The sequence below is a fragment of the Zingiber officinale genome, chromosome 1A (genome assembly GCF_018446385.1).
Source record: "Zingiber officinale cultivar Zhangliang chromosome 1A, Zo_v1.1, whole genome shotgun sequence".
In the NCBI taxonomy this organism is placed as follows: Eukaryota; Viridiplantae; Streptophyta; class Magnoliopsida; order Zingiberales; family Zingiberaceae; genus Zingiber; species Zingiber officinale.
The window spans coordinates 148,059,792-148,086,913 of record NC_055987.1 but is presented as its reverse complement, the minus strand read 5'-3'; the positions used below and the strand labels follow the sequence as shown (position 1 = coordinate 148,086,913).

Sequence of the window (27,122 nt, the reverse complement as noted above, 5' to 3'; positions counted from 1 at the left end):
CCTATTCTCGTGCGCGAGATGCTTCGAGGGAGTGGCAGAGCAGATGGTTGCGCTCGGCAACCGCTGGGGGTTGGTGTACATGGGGGCGCACTGGAACTCTGGAAGGGACTGCGCAGGTCGTCGGCGGAGGTTTGGGAGCTGTTCAGGAAGACGGGGATGGAGAGGCTGATCGAACTTGATCTGACGGGGACGTTCTGCTTCCTCTGCGGCGTGGCTGCCCTGCCGTGGCGGCGGGGGCGTGGGTGCTCGCGTCGCACATGGGTCATGTCGCGGACGCCACGGCCTGCGCCTTCTTCGTTGGCTACTTTATGGTAATCCCACAAGAAATCTCAATTAAGCTTGTTGATATCTGAAAATGGTTCTAAATATTTTTGAAAACCAGACACGCAACGCCATGGCTGGGCCTCAAGCGCGCATGGCGGTGTGCCACGCGGCCCACGCCGCGTTCGCGGAGAGCCCTGCGAACGAAGAGATGGGATCATGCTTACGCGAGCGGCTAAGGCAGTTGAACTCCATCTCCATGCGTCAAATTTTCTGACATCAAAAACACCTACGTTACGTACAACAGCATCATCCAAACAAATGCAAGCTTCCAAATTGGCAATTCGGTGTAATATGTGAAGCATTAGTTGAATATGTGATTAACAGTTTTTAAGCTAGTAGAAATTAGGTTCAGCCCAACCTGAGAAAGAAACGTCCATGCAATTTATATATTCCGTATGAATGCTTGAAGCAGCGGTGGATCAGAGTTAAAAAAAAAATCGCACAGACAGGTTTTGATTTACTCATCCACTCTAGTAGATTTTGCAATTCATTATATTTTCAAAATAAACTTCTATGCTGCTACCAGAATAGGATTACTGGAGTCCAATGTGCCCTCGCCCTCCGCACCTGGAGCACATAATGTTGCCGGTGCCGCCACAACCTACACAAATAAAATGCATCAGATGAGGGAATGAATGATGCAAAAATTGACGGATGAAATGAAACCTAAGCAATTGATACCACATTTCTATGTTTTTCGGTCTGGAGCATTGATGTTATGGACGATAAATTATGAGTAAATAATAAAAGGGCACAAGTTCAAAGATGGACACTACACGTGATTTTTTGAACCAGAGCCGTATTTCAGTAAAATATTGTTTGCTAGAGTAAAATATTGTCTGCCAGCGTAACCGGAAGCTAAATTCATAAAAGAAACTGCAAGGCATGGTTCAGAAGTTTTCATAAGAAGAATATGATGTCAAGAAGCATACAAAGGCATAATAGAAGATTTTATTGATAAATGCAAATTATATGTTTAATCCACAGCAATATATCTATTCCTATAAATTCTCATGGATTATGAAATTTAATAAAACTGTGATTCTCTACTCACCTTCCATAGTTACATATTCCTCCTCTAGCCATTCTCCAAAGAATTCTATTTCCTTTTTTTGGATAACATATATGGAAGCCCTCGAGTCCTCATTTGCTAATGAAGCCAGTTTTGAACCCAAGACCTTGACAATAAAAGAACATAAAGTTTTTTTTGAAAGAAAGAAACCACATCTCTTTCCTTCCTTGCCTTCAAGGTAAGGCAAGCTAGGACAAACCAATTAGGGTCATGCAGGTGCCAAGCAGGCAAATTGAGTGGACCAAGTAGGGGAGTGACTCAAGCGGATCGTGTAGACAGGGTGATCTGCATGAGTTACTCGGGTGGGGTGGGTAACTCTGACAGACTAGGTGGCTTAGATAGGGGTAGGAGGACTAGGTCCAATAGGCCAACCCTATGAACGTAGTTTGGTTGAGATGAATAGACTGAGCACACCTGACAGACCCAATATTCCTAGAAGGCTGAGTGGGTTGGATGAGGAATATAAGTATTTTGAAATTATTCGTTTCTCTATTACTTACAACATTCTTAACAAATGAATAGTTATCATGTCTAATTTCACTTTATGAATCAAACTACGAATAGACATTGAAACTCTATTCATTGTATGTTTGTTCAATTCCCTAAACCAAACAACACGATTAATTGTTTCTGGGGGAAACTTGCTCAGTATGACAACACTTCAGACAACATTGAAGCACCTAGTATGAAACACGCCATATAAAGAAAACAATATAAATTCATAGACATAGCTCATGCATTAATAAAAATAATAATGCAAATTATATTACCTAGGCACCTAACTTTCACGATGATTCCTTGACTCTCCAGGATTGAGTCAACATATAAACCAGAACCTTCGCAAGTAGCACATAACACTGCACCTTTGACTTCACAAGCAGTGCAAGGTGGGTTGTTCCCTATTTCCTTCTTATCCATACATAAACCAACTGGTTTCTCTATATTCTCCTCTGGATAAGACTTATCGTAGCAGAACAGGGATTCAAGATTGCTTCGACACCTCTGTAAATCATGGATTGAACTTGAGTTAACCTGTACCACAAGAATAAATGAATTGAGAATCAACTAGTCCAAATAAATTAAATCACAAGATAATTAAGAAAGATAACATCCTAAAACAAAACAAGTAATCTGTTTGCCTCTAATTAAGTATTCTGTTTTGTATTAGGATATTATCCAATGGAAAAGATATTTCTTTTTTCTACCGATTGATCATCTTCATATTTATAAAGTTTGAGGAAGTTGTTGGTCTTAAAAAGAAATATTTTCCCATTTATATATATTTTAACTTTTCATTGCATATAATATATTTTTCCAGCTGTGACCATTATTTAAGCAAGACAGCATAATTGCATAATGGTTATTCAAAATCAAACTTAATTAGAATGATTCATCGAGGATTAAATGGATGAGAACCAACCAAAAATTGATGCATCTAGGTTGTGAATGAGGGTATATCCTCTGTCCAATATCATATTAACAATCAAATGGATACATGCTCTGCTGTGTCACTAACATATCAATATGTTTAACCAGCTCTACTATAGACCCATCATGGATAACTATAGACAATCTGGTAGCAGCTAACCAAGAGTAGAACTACGGTTAGCTTCCAAAATAGAACAATGAGGCAATCCTAATGATGTAAATTTTGAGAAAGTGGAGTTCTTTGCATTGCAGATATGGTAGTCTTACATGTCTGAATCCATGAGATACTTGCTCAAATATTCGAAGTCTCTTTTCATCACCTAAGACATTGATCCTACTAAAGATGGCCATTGAACTTTTATCTTCTTGAACATAATTGATGAAGCTGAATCCATCTGCATGTCAATGGGCCTAGACCATATATATCGGCTTAGAATATGCCCACAAGACCATCATCATAGGTAAGAACTGCAAAGGGAAGGAATGCCAAACATCTAAATCAGGAAGGAACTACTCAATGAATGTTTGGTAACAGGAAACACACCAGGAATCAATTTGATGTCATTCCTGTGAAGTGGGTATACAAACTAACACAATTTTGTATCTTTCTACTGCATTATGGTTTATGGGTTGAATCAAAAATTACTATGCAACATTACTGATGCAAACACTTAATGGCTATATTAGATTTTAACTCCAAGTTTATAGAAAACACTTCTCCCATTGAAGAATAATGATTCCTAGGTGAATACTGTAACGTGAATAGAGTGTGCTACATTACATATTTCATACCAAGTAAGCTGATTGAATTTATTGGAATGTAGGTTTTTATTTACTCTTGGACGAGCTGAAACAAGGTCTCCTCCATTTTCCTTTAAAAAGGGCAGGCAACTGAGGTCAGATCCTGATACCTCCAGACCTTGAATAGACTGAGATCCTTTTCACTAAAACTAACAACGTATCAAATGCTGTTCTGAGGTTATAGATTGGATCAGTAGTGCATAAATTATCCACATTGTACGGATTATGAATCCTAAACAGTTCATGGTGAAAAAGTTGGACAACGAGGATACTAATCAAATTTTGAGCCAACCAAACAAGTTCAAAGACAAAAGTAGTAGCTGAGACACATAGAGACTACCTGTAAAAGTGATTTGATTCACAGTTAAACGGGATCAAATGAATTTTGTAACGCATGGAAAAGAATAGGAAAACGAAAAGTAACAGAAATAAGTTGATCCACAGCTAACAAGCAGTTTTGTTCGTTGGATTGCCAGTTTTCTACAAGCTAACAGCAATGAAATCGACAGGAGCATGCTCCCATCTAACCAAAAATAATTTGATCTCGATATCCTTTAACCATGCTCAGTTATCAAACACTCACAAACCGATGACAGATCTTGATTCCTCTTTCTAAATCCATAAGCTTAAGACCAATAGTTCATATCAACCAAGAACCCCTTTTGGATTTCTCGACAAACCGAGAGAACAAGAAGCTCAAATGATAAATGGTTTACATATTTCCATGTCCCTAATTTTTCTATAAAAAAAGTAAAAAGAAAAACAAAAATTAAAGGTTAGAAACCACTAGCCAGAGCGAAACTGCAACGCAGAGCGTATGGATGCGGATTGGCCGTAAAGGGGCGAAATTTCTCTGCGAGCTTGCATCCTTTGATCTGAGCACAGAGCGCCCGCTCCCTGCAGCATGGCTTCGAGAAGCAGAACAGTGAGATCGAAAAGGGATTCGCCAAAATCGCCATGGAATTGAAATTTCTCCCTTTACACCCTGGGACGATAACTATTGAGCGAGGGACTGGCTTCGGGCGTATCGAGCCGGGCGGTCCATTACATATCGTTATTATGATCATTTGACTATTTAAAAGATTGATTAATAAAATAAAATCAAAATAAATATATTTTTTTACATTTTTATCTGGAAGAAAAAAATTAACATTTATGAAAGTCACAAATTTGTTATTGGATTAATTGCTACAATTATTAAATATTTTATCCACTTCTAAATTTCTAATTTAAACATATCTATCATCAAAATTTCCAAATGGTCGGAAGATCTAAAATGTATAAATATGAGTGGCAGTGAATTTGACTATGTAATTACACTTTTCCTAAGTACATTTATCACTGGACGGTACAATGATTAAAATATAAAATATTATCATATGAAATTTTGTGATTAAAATTTAACATAGTTAGACATATATTTTTCTATATTTTATTATTTGTATTAATGGTTAGTAGTCATCCATTATTTACCTCTTCTGTGTTAGCTTAGAGATAGATTGGCGAGGACGCTGGGAGCAAGTGAATCGCCTTTTGCCACATGATGACTAACTAGTTATACTAATGACTAGTAGTCATCCGTAATTTACCTTCTCCGTGTTGGTCTAGAGATGGGTTGGCAAGGATATTAGGGGCAAGTGAATCATCTTTTTACCACATAATGACTAACTAGTTGTTCTTCTCAGGATGATGTAGTGGTTAAGGTATAGGGTGTTGTCATATTAGGTCATAGGGTCAAATCTCAGAGTGTCTGAGCATGTCTTTCCTCATGTCTTGGTCACTGCACTAATGGCTAATAATCACCCGTGATTTATCTCCTCCGTATTGGCCTAGGGACTGATTAGCGGGGACATTGGAGGCGAGTAAATCGTCTTTTTGCCACATTGATGACTACCTAATTGATTAGAGGATGATAATTTTGTTATAACAAGGTAAGGGTTTAATTTCTGGTAAGTGCATATCCATGGAAAAAAATTCCTCCCACCTCTAGCCATTTAACGGTTGGTTATAAGTTGACCCTGTGATTTACCTCTCTTCCCATAACCTAGAGACGAACTGTCACATGAGGTGAGCGTAATTACCTTTTGCTACCATTAATGACTAACAAGTTATCCTCACGAGGTGCTCAGTTGGCTAAAGGGTGTCAAATATGCTACAAAGAGACAAGAGATCAAATTCCAGTAGGCGCATACCCTCGGAAAAAAAAATCCTCTCATCTCCTAATCACTTAGCGGTCGGCTACAAGCTAACCCCATGATTTACCTCCTTTCGCATAATCTGGAGACGAACTATGAGAAGTGTCTAGATTGAACGTAATTATCTTTTACTACATTGATGACTAACAAGTTGCTATAGACTATAATGTCAAAAGTGGAATGGCTCCCTAGATAATAATAATTCAAATCTCAACTATGGCATATTACATATGGAGAGTTTGATAATTTTGTGATATGGCATCGTCCATCAAGACTCATCTGTACTTCCTGATTTATTTTGATGACAGGTGAAAAATTTTGATAAGATTAGACCAGTCACTTCAAACCTCCAAAATTAATTAGATCATGGGAGCTTAATATCATGATTATAAAAAAAATAATGACTAACAAGTTAGTGCATGCATTGTTTGATTACTAATACATATTTTTGCCAAAAACATTAAATGATCATTAGTCCATTAACCAATACATACCTCTCGTTTGGTAGAAATAGGCCTCACAGAGAGATTTTGGGGGAGAGACTTAGAAACATCCGTAAATCATAAAAATCTCATGAAGAGATTTATGTTCCGTCATATTGTTATCATATCAAAAATTAAAACTTTTAATTTTTTTAAATACTTCGCTTTACTATCATAAAATCTCTCTCTTATTAAAATCTCACTTCTTTTAAAATCTTCTCTCCATCCTCTCTCCACTAATTTTTTTATAAATTTGGTCCCAAGATTTTGATATAAGTTTATAAAAAAAAAACTATAAACTCCACCTATACAGTGAGAGAGAGGTTTATATTTAGAGGTTTATACCATAGATTGCATGCTATAAATAGTGGAGAGAGGATAGAGAGAGAATTTTAAAGAAGTGAGGCTTTTAAAAAGAGAGGTTTTATAATAGTCGAGAGAGATTTTTAAAGGAGTAAAGTTTTTAACTTTTGATATGGCGGAATATAAACTTATTCAAGAGGTTTATCACTACGGAAGCCCTAATAACATCCATAGTGGTTGGAGCCCTTAGAGAGCTCCTTCGTTGCCACATCCGCGCAACGTCAAAAGTAAAAATCTCTATATATCTTTCCACTATAAAAAAAAAAAAACCCCTCAACAACTCTTTCAAACTCTTTCATAACCCTACATTTTCTCACAATTTTTTATTATTTACTATTTTATTATTTTAAAAATTAAACTTAAAAAAAATTTAAAAAAAAAAAAAGCGGCTCCATGAACATGAAACCGCTTCTTGTCAGAGTTGAGGGAGCTCCCTCCCACTATATGAGAGGGAGCTCCTTCCCTTGAGCCACCTCAGCAATGGGAGTTCTTGTATATGCTCTAAGTAGTTCATAACTTCATGCTTGTAATTGATGGCACCATGCGAGTAACTAATTCAGGAATCAGGAGTGTCAAACCACAGTTAAAAGAGGTTTCCCTAGTTCAGTGGTCTAGCTTCGCATCATTGGTCCATTGGTCGCGCCAGTACTATACAAGGCTTGCAACATTCCAGTCAAATTGGTACTCGGATAACAAAATTATTCTACTGGACCAGTGTCGATTTTCACGGGTTTTATTTTTCTAAGAATTAAATATCCTCCCACCTGAAAAGTCGCTCTGATTTACCTTTCTTCATCTTGCTTGCTGCGGAATGAGATCGATAATGGGAACGCAAATGAGGAACACTGGGGATAAATGAAATCACCTTATGCTTCATTGTTCTTAGTTTTGGCAGAGTTTGGCAGTTGGAATGGATACTTGCAAGAATTCTTCCTCTGCGGCCTCTTCTTTGTTGGAAGACCTCATTCCTGGCTCATTCACGGTCATTTTCTCTTGTGTCACTCGCCATTCTTCAGAAAAGCAAAGGTGGTTGATATTATCTCTAATTAATAGACTTAATTATAATTATAAGTTGTACATATGAATATAAACATAACTCATTAAAATGATCTAACTTAAATTTATTAGTTTGGTTATTGGATGTAGACCTTATATGTGTAGAACCTATAGTCCCGTATTTATTATCATCTATATGCTGATAATAGGTGTTCACTATATATAGGGACCTATAGTCTCGCATTTATTATTATCTATGGAATGATAGTAGATGTCCACTATATATAGGGTTGGTCTCCAAGGGTTTAGGGAATTATCTTGACCTAGTTCCTTGTTCCCCATTGGCAAGAAGTTTTTCGGCACCGTCATCTCCTAAGCCTCTTGGAAGATCCGTCCTGTTTGCTTCTGCTTCTTTCTTTGCTTCTGCTTCTTTCTTAGGATTTTCTAGACGGCGCTAAAGGACAAAGACATAGCACTTCAATCAGGTTTTTTGTCATAAACAAATTATGTTTATGTATTTACTTTCTTATATCATTTTTTGATGAAACTAGATATTCTTATTCTTGTATTTACTATATGTGAGTTCTTTGCATTTTGGAATTCATGCGACTTGGGTTTTACAAGAACTATCAATTGGTATCAGAGCCAAGGTTCTGTTTCATCGTTTTCATTGACAAGAAAATTTAAATTTTTCGTCGATTTATTGTTTGTATGCTAGATCAAGTTTTTCTAATTAATATAATTTTTTTATTATCAAAAATTATATAAAAAGAAACTATGATAGACTTATTTAACCTAATTTGAGGTAAAATTATGATTCAATCAATTACTCTGATCAAATAATCGATTACCGAATGTAAAATTTTAAATAGAAATAATTAAAATTTAATTAATTAACAACCTTAAACTCATGAATATATTAATTTTAATCGATTAAGTTTATTTTTAATCTATTAAGATTAATTTTTATTCGATTATTTCTTCAAATCGGAAAAAAAAAATGTGAAACTGTATTTTTTTCTAACAGTCCATCTAGTGTTTCATTAAAAAAACGTTTCGTGAATTTTATTTCAATTGAAACATGTGGTTTATAATTTTTTTAATGAATATATATCGATACTGTTTTAACGTAAACAGTATAACGAAATAAAAACAAACTGTTTCAAAGAAAAAAAAAAAGTATTAAATAATTTTTTTATTGCATGAATAATCAAAAGAAATAGTATTAAATAATACTATTTAATTATAGAATTTAAAAGGAATTTTACTTTTAAAAGAAGGTTCTATATTTGATCATATAGTTACATATAGTAAATTTTTAAATCAATTATGATAATAAATAAAATTAATCGACTGTCATATACTATCAATTGATTGATAAAGTCTAATTTAGAGTTGTTAAGACTTATTAAGAAATTTCTATTCGAAATAAATTCCTAAAGTTTTCTTAGGTCCATCTACACAACATGCTATTAAATTGAACTAATGTGTCGGCCCAAAGAAAGACACCTTAGATAGATTTAATGCATTTTGTATTGGTAGACGTATTATATCTATACTAAAAGGAATCGGCCTAAAAAAAAGTTACTTTTATACTAGATATATACACAAGGTAGCTTACAACTATATAACAAATTATTATTTTATTCAGATAATGCACAAAATATGTCAGCCCAAAGGAAGACATATTATATAGCTGATTGAGGTTGTTGTGAGTTATAAACCACAATATAACTCATATAAAGTATCATATTATACGCACAATGGGTTGGCCCAAATGAAGGCACATTGTATGACCAATTAAAGTTTGAGTTATATTAGAGAGTATCGGTAACAAATAATGTGAATGCACATTATGTTGTACTTGGTATCTCATAAAGAATTCATTTATATGTATTTAAAATTTTATTTTATTTGTATAATTTTATATTACTTATATAATCTTGGCTTTAGTTAAATTCTAAGTTTAAATAAATTTCTCTCTTTAAATTTCAGTGCAATATGTAACTGCCAGTATTAATAACATCCTTAACTAGTTCGAATTTTGCTGAATGGGAAGAATATGTGATCGTAGTCCCATATATTATGGATCATTTGTGGTGGAGTGTTGCTTCCACATATTGAGGATTGTTTGTGGTAGAGCGTTGCTCCCACATATATTGTTTTTCTTGTGATGGAGCGTTGCTCTCACATTTGATAATCTATTCCTTGGTGTTTATTGTCGGGGATCTTATGGTTGAGGATGCCTGATGTACAGACATTATAAGTTATTGGTTTTATCATTTAGGCTTATAATGCCCTAGATGTTATCATAGACTTGATGATTTGGATATCCCTAGGATATTGGATCAGTATCTGTTATCTTTATTGACGACATGGTGATCTATTCCTGATCCGAGGTGTATCACGTACACCATCTTCGCATAGTCCTAAGAATGTTTCGACGGGAACATTTATATGTGAAATTTAGTAGTGCATATTTTGATTGTCTTCTGTGAGATGATTGAAACACATGATCACCAGTAGGGGTATACCGTGGATCCACAGGAGATAGAGGTTATTACTAGTTGGGAGTTGTTGTAGTCTATACATGAGACTCACAACTTCCTTTGTCGAGCTACTTATTACCGGAGGTTCGTTGAGGGTTTTCCTCGCGTTGCTATGCCACTGACACGCCTGACCAGGAAGGGCGTGAAGTTCACGTGGCCAGAAGTCGGCGAGACCAGCTTCCAGGAACTGAATCAGAGATCAGTGTCGGCACCAGTTCTGGTTTTGCCTCTGGAGAGGACGAGTTCGTACTCTATACTGACGCTTCTCTACAGGGTTTGAGCTCTGTTTTGATGCAACACGGCAAGGTAGTCTCTTATGTTTCTCGTCGGTTGAAGGAGCAAGAGAAGAACTACCTTGTACATAATCTAGGGTTAACCACCATTATCTTTTCTTTGAAAATTTGGCGGCATCATCTGTAGGGTATTACATTTGGGATTCTTATGGATCAAAAGAGTCTCAAATATCTTTTCACACAGAAGGAACTCAATCTCCGATAGAGGAGATGGAAGGAGTTCCTGAAGGATTATGATTGTATCATTAGCTACCATCCAGGGAAAGCTAATGTGGTCGTCGATGCACTTAGCCAGAAGTCCAGAGGGACTTTAGCATGACATCGAGTTTTAGTCACGGACTTGATTTAGGGATTCTCTGAGTTGGGCCTTGAGGAGCAGGGGCAGGCAGAGCAGGGTATTCTAGTTACCATGGTTGCTCAGTCGTCGATCAGGACGAGGATCCGAGAGGCACAAGCCAGTGATCAACGCTTACAGTCCATTGGTGGCCAGATATCTTCCAGGCAGTAGACAAAGTTCACCCGAGATGACGAGGGTATTACTTATTTTCGAGGTAGATTATGCGTACCTCAATCTCATCCGATCTTGGAGGAGCTACTTCAGGAGGCTTATCGCTCTCGATTTGTCATCCATCCAGGTAGAACCATGTATCGAGATTTGAGGCATTCCTATTGGTGAAACAACGTGAAGGAAGATATCACGGAGTTTGTAGCTAGATGTCTAGTCTGACTATGGATTTTATGGTAGGATTGCCTAGAACACGATGAGGCTATGACGCGATTTGGGTAATCGTTGACCGGTTAACCAAATCTGTACACTACTTAGCGATTCGAAAGACTGATGCTCTAGATCGATTGGCAGAGTTGTATTGTCAAGAGGTCATTAGATTGCATGGTGTTCCTTTGAACATTATATCGAATAGAGACTCACGGTTCACGTCCCGGTTCTGGCAAAGTCTGCAGCAAGTTTTGGGCACGCAACTCCATTTTAGTGCAACATTCCATCCGCAGACAGATGGACAGTCAGAGCGGACCATCCAACTTTAGAGGACTTACTGAGGTCTTGCGTTATGAATTTCGGAGGCAGCTGGGAGGACCATCTGCCATTAGTGGTGTTCGCTTACAACAACAGTTAACATTCGACTATCTGGATGGCATCATTTGAAGCGTTGTATGGTAGACCTTGTCGGACGCTCACCCTCTGAGAGGAGATTGGGGAGGCCCAGCTACTAGGACCTCAACAGAGTTGGTCCACACTATTAAATGGTGGATGTCAAAGGTGCAGGACCGCCAGAAGAGTTATACTAATCAGATATATAGACCCCTGGAGTTTTCTACCGACGACCATGTATTTTTAAGAGTCTCGCCCACGATAGGGGTAAAGAGATTTGACCTCTGAGGTAAGTTAGCTCCACGATACATTGGGTCATTCTAGATCTTGGAGAGGATTGGAGCGGTAGCTTATCGTCTGGCGCCACCACCGTCTCTAGCAGGCGTTCACGATGTATTTCATGTGTCCATGCTGAGGAGATATGTATCCGACTCAACACATATTCTGTCATATATATATCAGTTCTCATTCAGCCTGATGTTACCTACGAAGAGGTTCCGGTATGGATTCTGGACTAGAAAGAGCGTCAGCTGCGGAACAAGATTATCCGACTGGTTAAATTCGGATGGCAGTATCATTCTGACGAGGAGGCTACCTGGGAGCTCGAGGGTATGATCCGAGCTCGATATTCCCATCTTTTCACTTGAGGTATATGGGTTAAACTTCCGTTCAGCATGTATACTGTTTAACTTTTGCTAGTACTTACTGATGGTAAATAATGAACTTTGGGGACCAAATTTTTATCAGTAAGGGAGAATGTAAAATATGACAATAAATAATAATAAAATAATAAGGTTTAATAGGCAAATAACTTTAACGAAAATTTTAGAAATTTTTAGAAATTTTCTGGGAATTTTTCGGAGTTAGTATATCGAGGTTAAGGGGGATAAATTATTGGGCCAGGAGAAAGTCTGTTTAAGCTACCCGATTTAAATGAGGAAAAGTTTTATTTCCTTAAATATTTATTTTTTTCCTTTTTCTTATCTTTTCCCGTGCCTATTTCTTCCTCGCCATTTTCCTGAACTTCTCTTCTCCTCATCTCGCGTCGCTGCATTCGATCCTTCTCCTCCTCTTCCAAGCCGCACGCCACCGCCAACACCTCTCCTCTTCTCACCACCAGCCAAGCTTCTTCATGCCTCGGAGTCACCTTTGGCCAAGGAGAGGTTTTGTGCCCTAGCCTCTACCCTTCTTCTCTTCTACCCGACGCCAACCCCCTCTTCATTTTCCTCAATCGGCACCGCCATGACGCCTCTTCCTCTTCTCCCTCGCGGATAAGAATCGGTGGCCAAGGAGAAGCCTTGAGTATTTTGCCCCGAGTTCGTCTCACACGATCTGCAAAAATGTCACCGCCGCCACCTGAGGCCGCACCACCGTTTGCCGGTTGTCGGGCATCGACGCCAATCGCCTCTGCCCCGATTCTCGCCTCCTTCCTCTTTTCCTCCTCTTCGTCACCAACGTAGAACAAGTCGTTGTCCCTCTGCCCTATCGTCGGCAGCCCTCGCTCAATCCATCGCAGCTTTCCTGTGAGTGAGTTTAAATTGGTGAAGCTACAAACACAGGTCAGGTAAGAGTTCTGGTTACCCCTCGATTTCACTGCACTACGATCTCCCTCTTCCGATTGCCATTTGGACTAGGTTAAAGTAGTGTCGCCTACTCACCGACTAGGCGTGGTCATCTTCACGAACCATCATCACAAGCCAACAGCTACTTCTGATCTAGAGTTGGTAAGGTTGTTGAATTAAGCTTGATTAATCTAAAGTATAGGTCTAGGTACAGTGCTTATTTGGAGAATCTGTTTGGGTGGCTAGCAGTGTCATCCAACTCCGGCCACCAATTTCCAGCATCAAACTTCTCCGATCGTGGGTCAGCATTAGCACGATTGTAGTTGGGTGAGTTTGTTTGGATTTGTTTGATTTATTATGTAGAAGGTTGATCATTTAGGGATGGATTGGTTATTGGGTAATTGATCGATGGATTAGGGTTTCCTGGTTTAATAGAAATTTGATTTAGCTACTGGATACATATTAGAGTAGCTAAATTATATGTTTGATATGCAGGACTTTGATTTGAGATGGGCGTCTCGACGTGGGATCTTTCGAATACGGTCTCCATTTTTTTTAAGCGGGTACTTCTGACTTATCTTTTTGATATAGTCATTTTAGATATGCATAATAGTTTATAGCTAGTAGTAATGATTATATTTGCATCTGCTTTGATATATCACTATTTGGTTCTTGTAGTTTGCATATATTCTTGTCTATTTTGCATTCATGCTTATATTCTCTTATTTGTTGTCATGTTTACTCCTGTTCATAGGAATAGTGGCATACATTGTCCTACTATGTAGTAGTCTAGTTATTTGATATATCTGAATTGTGTACCTGGATTTATGTTACCTAGATCATTGATGTAGGATCCCTTTTCCTTTTTGGCACATATTATGTAGAGGTGGTTATAATTAGGATTTACATGCTTAGTGTCATGCACCATCTTGCATGATTGCATGCTGGCGATGGTCGACTGCATTATTGTTGAGTGCATCGTCAGTTACATGATCTGCACACAAAACCACTCATGGGTTAGTGGAACATCAGGTAGGGTGTGTGCAGTTTGCTCTGTTAGGGCTTTGCTGGTCCTCTCACGGGTAGCGATGACTGCAACGTGTAGCGGGCAGGGATCCCTCCCCTTGACTATGATACAGGGAGATGAGAGCATTGAGCTCCCCCACTCTGTTTGGGATAAGAGGATAGGTGTACTCCGACAGCATCCTGTCCACTCGGTCACTCAGAAGCAGTGATGGCAGAGTGCACAGTTGTCATAGCCCTACCCACTCAGTCTCACCATCGCGTGTGAGATGGTTAACTGCCGTCAAGGGTGACACATGTCATTTTACACCATTTTGCATGATTGCATTTATTGCTTGTGATTGATGCATATTGGTTGCTGCATTTTGGTGGTTGCATATGTTTGACATACATACAGGAGATATTTTGTATCTGATCTGACGACCCTTATGTTCCGGATAGGAGGTCCTGGTGAATACAGTTTTCTTCAACCCTTTCAGGTTGTATTTCTTACTTTTGTTCAGGAAACTGTACCGCATGATTATTACTATTAGTTATAACTTATTATGTCTGTCTATCTGGTATCCGCTGAGTTGTTGAACTCACACTGTTGATGTATTTTTATTTCAGGCATCAAGTAGATATTTCTGGAGTCACTTGGAGTATCCTGTCTATCGGTTCCCACGTCACATCCGAAGACATATTTCTGGTTTTCATTTGTACTTTATTTTGTCTATGTTTTTGGTTTACTTAGCAATGTAAAATTTTGGTTTTGGTTCTGGAGTGTTGTGATGTGGTGTTTTGCATTGTTTGTTGTGTTATGTAAGTCTAGCTGGCTAGCAGTCGTTCTTTTGGTTTGTAATGATTTTCTGTTGTATTTCCGTTGTTCTTCTTTTTAGTACATCCGAGTGGGTTGTTAGATATATATATAATTGCGTGGTTGTATTTTTATTGTTATAGTTGAGTGGGCTGAATATAAACTACGTGGTTATGTATATATTTCAATCGTATGTGGCTGATGTATATCTGTGGATGTATAAATGATTCAGATTGTCACTGATACAGGGGAGATGTTGTCGGATTTTCCTCTGGCTGAGACTCCTCGGGGCGTGACACTTAGGCTGCATGGACTTAAACTATGCATTAAGAAATGATTGGCCCGCACTTCTGACCTGTGCTACACTATAGAGCAGAAGGCTGAATTTTAGCTATGAGAGAAATCACATCACATGTGTCTGAGTATCATGAAACTTTGCATACCGGCATCAATAAAGGGCTCAATAACAGAGAAAGGAGATGCTATGAGTTTCCTGCATCAATTTGTAGATCGATTCATCTTAAATGAAAAGGGTTGAGACTACCACACTTCTTACGAAGTTGGTAACCATGTAATACAATGGTAAAAGAAGCATAAGGAAGTACATTATGGAGATGCTCAATATAGCGACACTGAATGAGCTCATTGCTTAATGTGTGCAACAGGAATGGAGACTAAAAATTGAGACATCTGAGAGTGCTCACTTAGCATCTGGTTCTCAAAGTGCGAGCAAGAAATGAAAGAGGATCAATAATAAAGGAAAATGCTAACAAACTACAGATTCTAGAGGCAATGGTCATAAGGACCACAAGAAGCAGAATAAGGAATCCACTTATTTCTTTTACAAGAAGAAAGGTCATATGAAGAAAAATTGCCTCAAGTACGCGAGTTGGCGTGTAAAGAAAGATAAACTTATCAACTTTATTAGTTCAGAAGTCAATCTAGTTATTGTACCCACTAACACTTGGTGGATAGATACCAGTGCTACTACTCACATAAGTGTCACTATACAGAGTTGTCTCAAGAGCTGACTTCTGCTTGATAGTGAAAGATACATCTATATAGGAAATGGAAAGAAGGCTAAAGTCGAGTCGATTGGTGTTTTTAGGCTTTGTTTAGGAACCTATGTTTTTTTGGATTTAGAAAATATATTTAATGCACTGCCTTTTCGACGGAATTTAATTTCAATTTCTTGTTTGGACAAATTAGGTTATTCTTATTCATTTAGAAATGGAATTTTCAGTATTTTTTTTAATTCAGTGTTGGTTGACAATGGTTCCTTGGTTGATAAGCTTTATAAATTGAACATCTTTACTCCTATAGTTGACAACTTAATAATCCATAGTATAGGTATGAAACATAAATTGATCGATGAGAATTCTTTCATGTTGTGGCATAGGCGTTTAAGACATATATCCAAACAATGTCTAAAAAGATTAATGTCACATAGAATTCTCGATTCCCTTGATATGTCAGATTTTGATATCTACATAGAGTGTATTAAGGGGAAGACCACTAACAAAAGGAACAAGGGGGCTAGCCCTTGTAGTGATATTTTGGAGCTAATACATACGGATATTTGTGGATCATTCCCTAAGACATCTTGGAATAGAGACATATTTTATTAGCTTCATAGACGATTATTCCAAATTTGGCTATCTGTACCTTATTCATGAGAAATCGCAATCTTTGGACATGTTTAAAATTTTCAAAGCTGAAGTTGAACTTCAACTAGACAAGAAAATCAAAGTCATCCAATCCGACCGTAGAGGTGAATATTATGATCGATATGACGGATTAGGTGAACGTCCAGAACCTTTTGCGAACTACCTTACTGAGTGTGGGATTGTATCTCAATATACCATGCCTGATACACCTAGTCATAATGATGTAGTTGAGCGTCACAATCGAACCCTAAAAGACATGGTAAAAAGTATGATGACTTTCACTTCTCTACCAGAATCTTTATGGGGTGAAGCGCTCAACACTATAGTTTACCTACTCAATAAGTACCAAGTAAGGCAGTAACTAAAATCTCATTCGAGATGTGGACAGGTAGAAAGCTTAGTATTAGGTATTTACACATTTAGGGTTGTCCAGCTGAAGCTAGGTCTTACAAGCCTAATGAATGGAAATTGGACTCAAGAACAGTTAACTGTAATTTTGTAGATTATTCTAAAAAGTCAAGTGGATATAAATTTTATAATCCCTATAATAGATCCTTCTTCGAAACCAGAAATACCAAGTTCATTGAGGAAAGTGGGAGTAATAAAATCAGGGAAGTATCTTTTGAAGAAAGCATTGACGATCCTCCTGTGGTCACTACTAGTGCAATCAGTAGCAGAATGGTTACCATACCGCATATTATGGGCATCACACATTTAGTGAGCATAATGAACCATGATATTCCCATGACATCTCCAATGTAATTGGAGGAACCTATCACTGAAATTGAAGTATTGCCTCATATTGATGAGCAAGTGTCTCAATCACCTCAAACGCAAGTATCTTTAAGGTGATCCACAAGGGAACGGAGAACCGCTAATTCTCGTAATTATGTTTATCTCCAAGAGCATGATTTTGACATAGGGTTGGAAGGTGATCCTACATCTTTCCAAGAAGTCAAACAATGCTCTAACTCTGAAAGGTGGATTAACGTCACACAAGAAAAGTTGAAGTCTATGGTAGACAATGACGTTTGGGAACTTGTCGAATTACCTGAAGGAAAGAAGCGCGTTGATTGTAAATGGATATTTAAAACCAAGCGGGATTCAAGGGGTAATGTCGAAAAGTATAAGGCTCATCTTGTTGCCAAGGAATTCACTCAGAAAGAATACATTGATACAATGAGACTTTCTCACCTGTGTCGACGAAAGACTTCCTTAGGGTAATCATGACACATGTAACTCATTATGATTTAGAGCTACATCAAATAGACGTAAAGAGTCTATATATATAGTGCAACCACAGAACTTTGAGTCTAAGGACTCAAAGCACCTAGCATGTAGATTAAAGAATCCATTTATGGTTTAAAGCAGGCGTCCCGTCAATGGTACCGAAAATTTGATCCAGTGGTTATCTCATTTGAATTTAAAGAGAACTCCATTAATTAATGCGTATATGTCATGTTCAGTGGGAGAAAGTTTGTTATACTTATTTTGTATGTGGACGATATATTGCTTGCGAGCAATAATAAGAGTATGTTGCATCAAACTAAGTCATTTCTATATGATAATTTTGAAATAAAAGATTTTGGTGAAGCATCCTTTGTTTTAGGTATACAGATCTATCGTGATCGTTCAAGAGACATTTTTGGACTTTTACAATAGGCCTATATTGAAAAGGTGCTTATAAGGTATGGTATGCAAAGTTGTACACCTGGTGACACACCTATGTCAAGAGGTGACAAGTTCAATTTGCAGCAGTGTCCATGGCTTAAACTTGAATAAAGGAGATGGAACAATTCTCATATGCGTCAGCAGTGAGAAGTCTTATGTATGCATAAATTTGTACTCAACCAGATATAGCATTTATAGTAGAGATGTTAGGCAGATATGTAAGTAACCCAGGACCATCATACTGGAAAGCAGTAAAGAGAGTGATACGGTATTTACAAAGAACTAAAGGACACATCCTCACGTATCGAAGATCAGATCATCTGGAGGTGATTGGATATTCAGACTCTGATTTTGCTAGATGCTTGGATAGCAGGAGATCTACTTCGGACTATATTTTCAAGTTTGCTAGAGGGGGTATATCTTGGAAGAACGTCAAACAAACGCTAGTAGTCACTTCTACAATAGAGGCAAAGTTGATAACGTGCTATGAAGCATTCAATCACGGGATTTAGCTGCGGAACTTCATCACAACATTACAGATCGTTGATGGCATTGACAAACCATTGAGGATCTACTGTGATAATAAAGCTGTGGAACTTTATGCCAAAAACAACCACAGTTCATCGAAGTCTAAACGCATCGACATCAAGTTTATAGAGGTTAAAAAAAGAGTTCAGAGTTGTCAGATTATGATATAATATATCAACACAGATTCCATGTTGGCCGATCCACTTACCAAAGGTGTTTCATGCGCATGTTGTAGATATGGGAGTCCTTCTTATGGAAGAAAAACTCATCTAGTAGGAGTCTGTATTTATTGCCCTATATTGATTAATAAAGATAAATATTTATTTTGATTATTGTATGTACTTAAAGTTCAAAATATTAATGGAAATTTATATGTTATTTTACACTCTGACTATGATATCATTATTTACTGTTGTTTAACATTTGATGTTTATAAATAACATATAGATTCCATTTGGAATCATATAATTTGGATCATGATTTACTATTACAGTTTGGATCATGATTTACTATTACAGTTTAGCATACAGTTTTGGAATCATATAGTTTGGATCATGATGTACTAATCATATTTCATAAAAATTTTACTCTACACATCTGCATCTTTATCTATGTCATTAATAATATTGGTATTGTGATTACTGTTGAGATTTATTACGATCATATACAGTAATTATGACTTCTTTAATTCTATACCAATGAAGTTAATGAACCAGATTATTTATAGGAGCATTCTGTACCTATAAAGTATGATATCAAGTAAAGTTACTTGTATTTCATATACAACTCACAAGTAGTTCAAGTAGAAGATTGTTGGTTATTATCTCTAATTAGTGAGCTTAATTGTAAGTTGTGCATATGAATACAAACTGAACTCATTAAAGTGATATAAGTTAGCCTTATTGGATTCAGTTGTTTGATATAGATCTTGTATATGTAAAACCTATAATCTCGCATCTCTTATTGTTTGATATAGATCTTGTATATGTAAAACCTATAATCTTGCATTTCTTATTATCTATACGCTGATAATAGATGCACAATATATATAGGGTTGATCCCCAAGGGTTTAAAAAATTATCTTGACCTAATTTTTGTTTCCCATTGACAAGAAGCTTTTCGGCACTGTCATCTCTTAAGCCTTTTGGAAGATCCACCCCGTTTGCTTCCGTTTTTTTTTCCTAAGGATTTTATAGACGACGTTAAAGAATAAAAATATGACTCTTCAATTAGATTCTTTATTATTATATTTATATATTTACATTCTTATATCATGTTCAGGATTAAATTAAATCTTCTTATTTTTATATTTTATATTTGTAAATTTTTTTGTATTTTATAATTCATGCGATTTAGATTTTAAAAAGAATTATCAAAGGAAACTTCTTTCTCGGTGTCAGTTGCTCCTGTGTAGACATGTAGTGTAAATTATGGAACAAAGGACACTCAATTCTATATTATTTCTCTATTTCTGGCGGGAGAAATTATCTTCTATGGTTTTTTTTTCTCTATTACGATATGGTGCTAGGTTAATTTATCAGTGGGACTTATATCTAGTAGTATAGAGTTTGCAAATCTAGCAAATAGACTTTTGTTTGTGAGCTTTACCAGCAGTTCCATTTCGCGCAGGAAAGTGAAGCACTGCATTCCACAAGAAAGTGAAGCAACCATGATACTTTTGTGTTTCAAGTGAGAAAGGCATGATCAGTCAAAAAATTTGCCACAACAGAAACAGAAATTATTATTATTATATAAGATGGTATGATTTTATTGGTTTCCTTAAAAAAATTCTGAATTGAAGCAGAATATATGTACACTTAAAAAAAAATTATATGTTTCTCTTAGACGTGGAACATCACCATGATCAAACCATTTGTCCCAGGTCACACAGCACTCGACAACATAATCATCAATTGTGAGACAACCCACCCATACAAACAAGATAATCAACATCTATTCAGCATAACTAAAGGGATTTATTAGGATTAATCTGCAGGTGGAAGAGCTAAAAGATGCAAGAGAAGAAACAAGTGTCATTTAAGCAAGCATTTAACCAAAGAGATCCTTGCAAACAAAATAAACAGCAGAAAATACACAGAATTACGAGTAGAGAAAACAGGTTGATTGCATCTAATACTATGAAACTTAAACACCAATGTCCTACTCAAGGGGCAGCTTAGAAAACAAACTCAAATCAAATATTAAGCTGGAATTAGAAGAAACTACAGCTTTTCTACAATGCAACAGCCAATATAGACCTAAAGCATACATGTCCACCATCTGATGCCCCAGATTTTGATCAAGTAGCAAACAGTCGAGAGCAGCAATCTGAGGAAGATAAAAGTGGCTGTGGAATTGGCTGATTAACTTAATAACCGTTAGATACACCATTAGCCACAACTCGCTTCTCAGTCACTGGTTTAGCATCCTTCGGAGCAACACCAGCAACAGCAGGGACACCATTTTTTTCTGCTAAAGTGAATTCTGACACCGCAAGTGCATTTTGTGCAGATTCTTTCTTCAAAATAGAAACCAGTTCCAAGGACTTCGACAACACAGGCTTCCCATTGGCATTATCCTTTTCTTTTTCATCAAATATGACTGGTTTTCCATCCACAAGCTGAAATGAAAAGATATGGATGAGCGTTCAAAAAGGAAGGGCAACAGTCCTATAGATGAAGATAAAAATTCCCAAACACACTAGCATGAATTTCAAAAAAAAGAAACTTGTGGAACTGAGCCATTAAAATTATTAATGCATAGTCTCAACATTCAAGAATGCATGTGTGGCCCATTGATTAACCTTTAGTTACTAAATTTTTGTTGATTGCAGCATAAAATCAGTGTATACAAATACTTGGCACGTCAGAAGGATAAAGGACATGATCATGCCTTCTTCTGTAACTGTTGTTGCTTTGGTCTCTTTTCTTGCATCACCTTCTGGCGGTTCTCATAGAAAGTAAAATCATCCAGAATTGAAGTCACGCTCACATGTTCCTTGAAAAGCTTGAGCAGTTGAAATCCTTGTTCAAGCTTCACCTATAGGAAGGATAAGGCAGGTAAAATTGATATTTTAAATGATTAACACTTAAAAGTTTTTCTTACCTCCTGAGTATCTCTGCTGTTTGTCACAGGTTTGTTGTCATTGTTCTCCAATGTAATATGTTTTAGGATGCTATTGGGCACATCCTTTACAATATGCCATTTAACAGGAAAACACCCAATCCACTTGTCCTGCTGCCAATAATCTAATGTTTTGTTGAAATCAACCGGACCAACCATCTCTGCAACACCTACAAACTGTCCACTAGTGTTGACCTATAATGCAAAAGACATAATCAACAATTATATCATATAAACCTGAAAAATTAGAAAGTGCAACACAAAAGTGATGCTTACAGAGAACAATAAAAACACCGGGCATCCATTTTTCTCTTTAGATTCCTGATAAGCAGCATCAAGCTTCTTGTTCCCATGGGGAGTACTAGCCCAAACATTGTACTTGATACTCTTGTGAATATCATCCTCGCTGTATGATTTTATTATAAAAAACTTGGCATCTGAATAAGTTACTAGGAAATCTGTCTTGTTGTATTTGTCTTTATCAGGAACTTCAGAAGAGTCCTGGACACTTGTAGAAAGACTTTGCCCCCTTACTGCAACAGAAAAATTAGGCCCAAATCCCTTTTGGCTTCTAAAATGACCTGCCCTTGGTCCTTTATTAAGCTCACTCAGGCCTTCTAAGTTCTCATTACCATAGCCATAGAAACCATTGCCCTGACCTCTATGCTTATACTTGTTATCCATTGACATTACCCATCTTCCATTCATGCTGGAGTCAAAGATATTTGATCGAAAGCTCTGGTTACCTCTGAATCCATTAGCATTCTGACCATATATTCTATTGTTAGGGTACATCTTGTTCACTATTCCAGGAGCTGATGATCTTGGAGTATGCATTCCCTGACAATCATAAGATATTCTCACTAAACAATGCCAAGAGTGCAAGAAGTATCACAGATAATCGAATATAAAGTTCAATATGTTTGGAATTTGCATAATGTTCAGCAAGCAGATGCCAAAGTAAGTAATAGTTAAGTGAAACACTTGACTTGCAGCAAGCTAGATTATGACTACTTAGAACAAATTATAACAAAATGCAAGCATCAAAGTGTGCTGTGTTTTCTTACACATGATGCCTACTCAGTTTCACAAGAATAAGTAAATATATCAGTTAACAGACAGGATACTAATTTGTATTGTACATACAGAAAGATGAGGGAGAGGATGGAGATTCTGATTTCTTGTTGACGTAGTATTTGCAATATGAGATGTCATTGAAGAGCCATTGTTAGTGGAAGTTGGTCTCTGCTGCCCATCAGGAAACATGGAACCATCATACCATGAAATAGGTGACCACATGCCATCATATCCAAATCTTGGATCCTGGTAACCAGAAGATGGATTCAAGCCAGGTAATGTGCCTTTACCAAATGAGACACCTGTATTTGATGGTGTATTCTGTTGGTTTGGTTTTGCTTTTGTTGTCCCATTGTTGCTATTTGTACTTGCTTTAACAGTTTCATTTGAATTAGCTTTTGTTGTATCTACTGGAATAGGAGGAAGTTCGGTGGCAGTAGATGTAGAAACATCTCCTTTGGAACTAGGATTTTGGCTTGCTGTGTATGGTGCACCACTGGGTGTCTGTGGCTGGTAATACGTAGCAGGGAAGTGGTAATGTTGGGGTGTGTATAGTTGATTGTTGTGCCCCATAGTTGGAACTGGGGAACCAGGAGAAGGATATGGACTATATGGAGAATAACCATATCCAGGATGATACATATCCCCATAAACCCCCTGTCAATGACCAGAAATGCCATTAATATATGAACATAGAAAAGAGCCAAAGTACATAAATAATATTTGCAAAATAACTTGCTCTGGTTTACAAATTAATTGATCAATAGGCAATAAGCCTGATCATCAAAATGAAAAAGGAATAAGATACTGAAAATAGAAAGGAGAGTTGAAAGCAACTTACTAGTGGAGGTACCTCCACTCCATCAGAGTTAACATATCTAGGATAATCCTCCCACTCTGTCATTGAGCCATCATAACCTGAATTTTTAAAAAAATATTATGTAATTCCTCAAGTAACACTAAGGAAACTAAAGAAGATATTTGCAATCTTAGCAAGCATCCTGAAATAGACGTTTATACAGAAATAAAACATAGAACGAGTTTACACACAACATGCAATTCAAGTAATTCGGGTAATACCTAAAACATAAAAAAAAGATCATCCATGTATCACATCTAACCTCCATAGTACAAAGCCGAAGAATATCCATTCGGCAAGTAGCACATGCTCGCATCAGTATGCTCCTGAAGCCAAGGGGTCAAAGACCGCTCATATGTTGGGATTGGAGCAATTGGTTCCCCGCCATTGGATGAACCATATTGAACTCCAGAAGTCTTCATAAAAAAAAATAAAAAATCAATCAATAATAACTCTAATTGAATAAGAACCTCAATAATATCATCCTTCCTCAAAAAGAAAGTATAGATAAAACGCCAATAATAATTTCCAATAGCTAAATTTGAAAATCTACCTTTGTAACTTCTGAAGCATCTTCACTTTTGTTTTTTGAGTCCAGGGATAACTTTTGCATCAGATCTGCAGATTCTGAGACACATATTAAGGACTACCAAAATTGAAAAATTGTAACATTATAGTTATAGAACTCAAGCAGTACGAATCACATTAAAAAAATTGATCTCCATGCCAAGTTTCCAGATTGTGCATAGTGCTGTATACGAAACAGAAATTATAGGTCAACTAAAAAAGTATTCCTCCACAGGCTTAAAATAATAAAACCCACGATAAATCCATCGACTAGAAAACCTCGAGACGATTGAAGAAACAACACAGCACTAATATTCCATCCAAGAACCAAAAAACGTAGCAAGAGAAGAAAAAAATGACGACCCTAAACCCCCTCCTGCCCCAAAAAAAAAAGTATTCCACCCTTCATCATGCTTGAGCCTCCGATCCAACATAACCGATGTGAAAAAACCCAAACAAAGAAAGGCGGGAAGCAAAATCCAGTTTTTAAACCGAAACACCAGCATAGAAGCAACAGAACAAACGGATCGAATCAGATCAAGTAACACTAAATCGATTCCCTTGGAAGGAAGGATACGGTCGGCAGGAGCAGCGGGGGCGACTGTCGCCATGGACGGATCTGCAGGTAAGCCGCGGAGTCGGAGGAGCGAGCTGTTGCGGGAGGATCAGATGGCCAAAACCCTCGAGAGCGTGGAGAGGGAGGAGGACAACCCTAGGAGAAGAAGGAAGGAGTTGAGCGCCGCCACAGGAGAGGGGGAAAAAAGAGAGGGTTTTGGTGTCGAAGAGGAGCTGATTAAATACTCACGCTTTTGCTCGAGCCCGCAGTAACCCAAAAACTGATACATCCGTGGGACCCTCTTCTACCACTCAAATTGTCGAATTATTACTCTGGGTAGGAGTACGGGTAGACATTCCTTCCCCGAAGATCGTTTCCGAAATAGGAAAACATGGCGACTGCTCTCTTTTTATTTAGCGGATAAACGCAATTAAAATCCTGAGAAAAATGTAGGAGAGCTTACAATTTTTTTTTTAAAAAAAAAAGGGAAAATCTATATTGCATTTTGAGTTTCGAGTAGAGTTGTTTTTGTACAATTTATAAGTTATTTTTTAAAAAAAATCATAGATATAATCTATATTTTAAATATATATATATATATATATATATATATATATATATATATATATATATATATATATATATATATATATATATATATATATATATATCTACCTTAAAAATATATCTGCAGAGATAGATATTTAAAAAAACGAAAATCTATATTTTTTATCGATTAAGAAATATATGAAGTTGAATGGACTTGTCAACGACTTCTCTAGGTTGGTCTATTATTGCCCTACGGCCCCCTGAACTCTTCATATGTGACAATCCCATAATAATCTTTAATATTTAGAACAATCTCATTCATCCTGTTAACAATTCCACAATAATCTTTAGCATTTTAATCATCCTTCGAGCAAATCACTCTATCTTAGACGCTCAAATGTCTTTTTGCTTTTGAAGTAACCACCTTAAGCATTGTTGCTCCACCCCCATTTTTTTCTTGAACCATATTCAATTTGACCCTATGCTTTTTCAATCTCACTTTCAAGGGTTTACTATATCAATAAAATACAAACGAAGCAAGAATGATTTTGATACAATTTAAAATGAAAAGAAGTAAATATATATAATTGGAAAGGCCATTTTATTACCTAATATTCTCAACAATCACCTAACAGTCTACCCTACTCTAGGTATTTGGCAATTCATCTCCCTTTCCCAACACCGAATTATGAGGTGTCGATTTATGTTTGTTCGTGATAGGAGACAAAGATAGCTCATGTTAGTGAGTGATCATTATGTTATCAACTCTATCTATTTTTTTTATTAAAGTTGACACTGAATATCTAGTTGCTTATTAATTCTGAAATGACTCATTCACTCCGATTCATTCACTTTTTTAAAAAGGAAAATAATTGCTCGTTATCATAATTAGAAAGTATTCATAGTAGAGAGTCTATCAATATTATATTTTTAAACAATACTCATTAAAAAAAAATCATCTGTTAATTTATCAAAATTGAGAATTGATCCTTAAAAGTCTGAAAAATTAAGAATACGTCTGCTGCTACACCATTATTCTGGGACATCAACTTTTATTTTTTTTTTTTAGTAGTCCAGGTATCCAGCTTACGGAGGCTCATTAATATAAATCGGAAAAAGCTTGCGGGCATCTAAGCAATCAACATTCTTAGAGTTGTCATCCCACTAGAAAAAATCCTTACAGTGAGCCGCAACTGAGATTTAATTTTTAGATGTCTAGTTAATTGTTTGTAAGGTATAATTGCTACACCATTGTCTCGGGACATCAACTTTCTATCTATTGCTATAAATGGTCATACGCCTGGTGCCTCACACAGTAAGAAATCAAACAGATCACTATATGGAAGGATATTTTTGATTGCTTCCTCGGGAATATTTGGAAGCATCAACTCGATTATATTTATTTGGAAGCATCAACTCTATCTATTAAAATTGATAATGTTGCTCTTAGCACTCGTTAAAAAAAAAAAAACTACTGCATCTTATCATAGAATATGAAACGAGCAGTGCATTTTGAAGGATCAAGTTGCACAA

The 27,122-nt window shown here is 36.8% G+C and overlaps 2 protein-coding genes across 3 annotated transcripts; both read right to left on the bottom strand.

Moving 5' to 3' along the window:
- Positions 1 to 683: 683 nt before the first annotated feature.
- On the bottom strand, positions 684 to 4,669 carry LOC122037915. 2 transcript variants are annotated; one of them, XM_042597390.1, is made up of 3 exons: positions 4,417 to 4,669; positions 2,167 to 2,428; positions 684 to 925 (listed from the first exon to the last, which is right to left on the bottom strand). In XM_042597390.1, the coding sequence occupies exons 1-3, from the start codon at positions 4,582 to 4,584 to the stop codon at positions 858 to 860; spliced, it is 498 nt and encodes a 165-aa protein (XP_042453324.1). In that variant the 5' UTR covers positions 4,585 to 4,669; the 3' UTR covers positions 684 to 857. The 2 variants fall into 2 exon arrangements, with proteins under 2 accessions (XP_042453324.1, XP_042453325.1); XM_042597391.1 differs by lacking the exon at positions 4,417 to 4,669 and adding an exon at positions 3,092 to 4,360.
- A 16,296-nt stretch (positions 4,670 to 20,965) lies between these two features.
- LOC122037914 (YTH domain-containing protein ECT4-like) lies at positions 20,966 to 25,257 on the bottom strand. The gene is made up of 9 exons (XM_042597389.1): positions 25,062 to 25,257; positions 24,471 to 24,544; positions 24,180 to 24,333; positions 23,900 to 23,976; positions 23,128 to 23,715; positions 22,258 to 22,821; positions 21,964 to 22,176; positions 21,751 to 21,897; positions 20,966 to 21,478 (listed from the first exon to the last, which is right to left on the bottom strand). The coding sequence occupies exons 1-9, from the start codon at positions 25,093 to 25,095 to the stop codon at positions 21,227 to 21,229; spliced, it is 2,103 nt and encodes a 700-aa protein (XP_042453323.1). The 5' UTR covers positions 25,096 to 25,257; the 3' UTR covers positions 20,966 to 21,226.
- Positions 25,258 to 27,122: the final 1,865 nt, after the last annotated feature.

What these genes read in the sequence shown, in the direction of transcription:
- LOC122037915 (XM_042597390.1), bottom strand. Translation starts at nt 4,584, where the DNA reads ATGGCGATTTTGGCGAATCCCTTTTCGATCTCACTGTTCTGCTTCTCG. An exon ending in TGCGTTGCAGTTTCGCTCTG is followed by an intron (nt 2,429 to 4,416) that starts GCTAGTGGTTTC and finishes CTTGTGGTACAG; the next exon opens with GTTAACTCAAGTTCAATCCA. An exon ending in CGTGAAAGTTAGGTGCCTAG is followed by an intron (nt 926 to 2,166) that starts GTAATATAATTT and finishes TTATTTGTGTAG; the next exon opens with GTTGTGGCGGCACCGGCAAC.
- LOC122037914 (XM_042597389.1), bottom strand. Translation starts at nt 25,095, where the DNA reads ATGGCGACAGTCGCCCCCGCTGCTCCTGCCGACC. An exon ending in GAGTGGAGGTACCTCCACTA is followed by an intron (nt 23,716 to 23,899) that starts GTAAGTTGCTTT and finishes GGTCATTGACAG; the next exon opens with GGGGTTTATGGGGATATGTA. An exon ending in ACAGCAGAGATACTCAGGAG is followed by an intron (nt 21,898 to 21,963) that starts GTAAGAAAAACT and finishes TCCTTCCTATAG; the next exon opens with GTGAAGCTTGAACAAGGATT.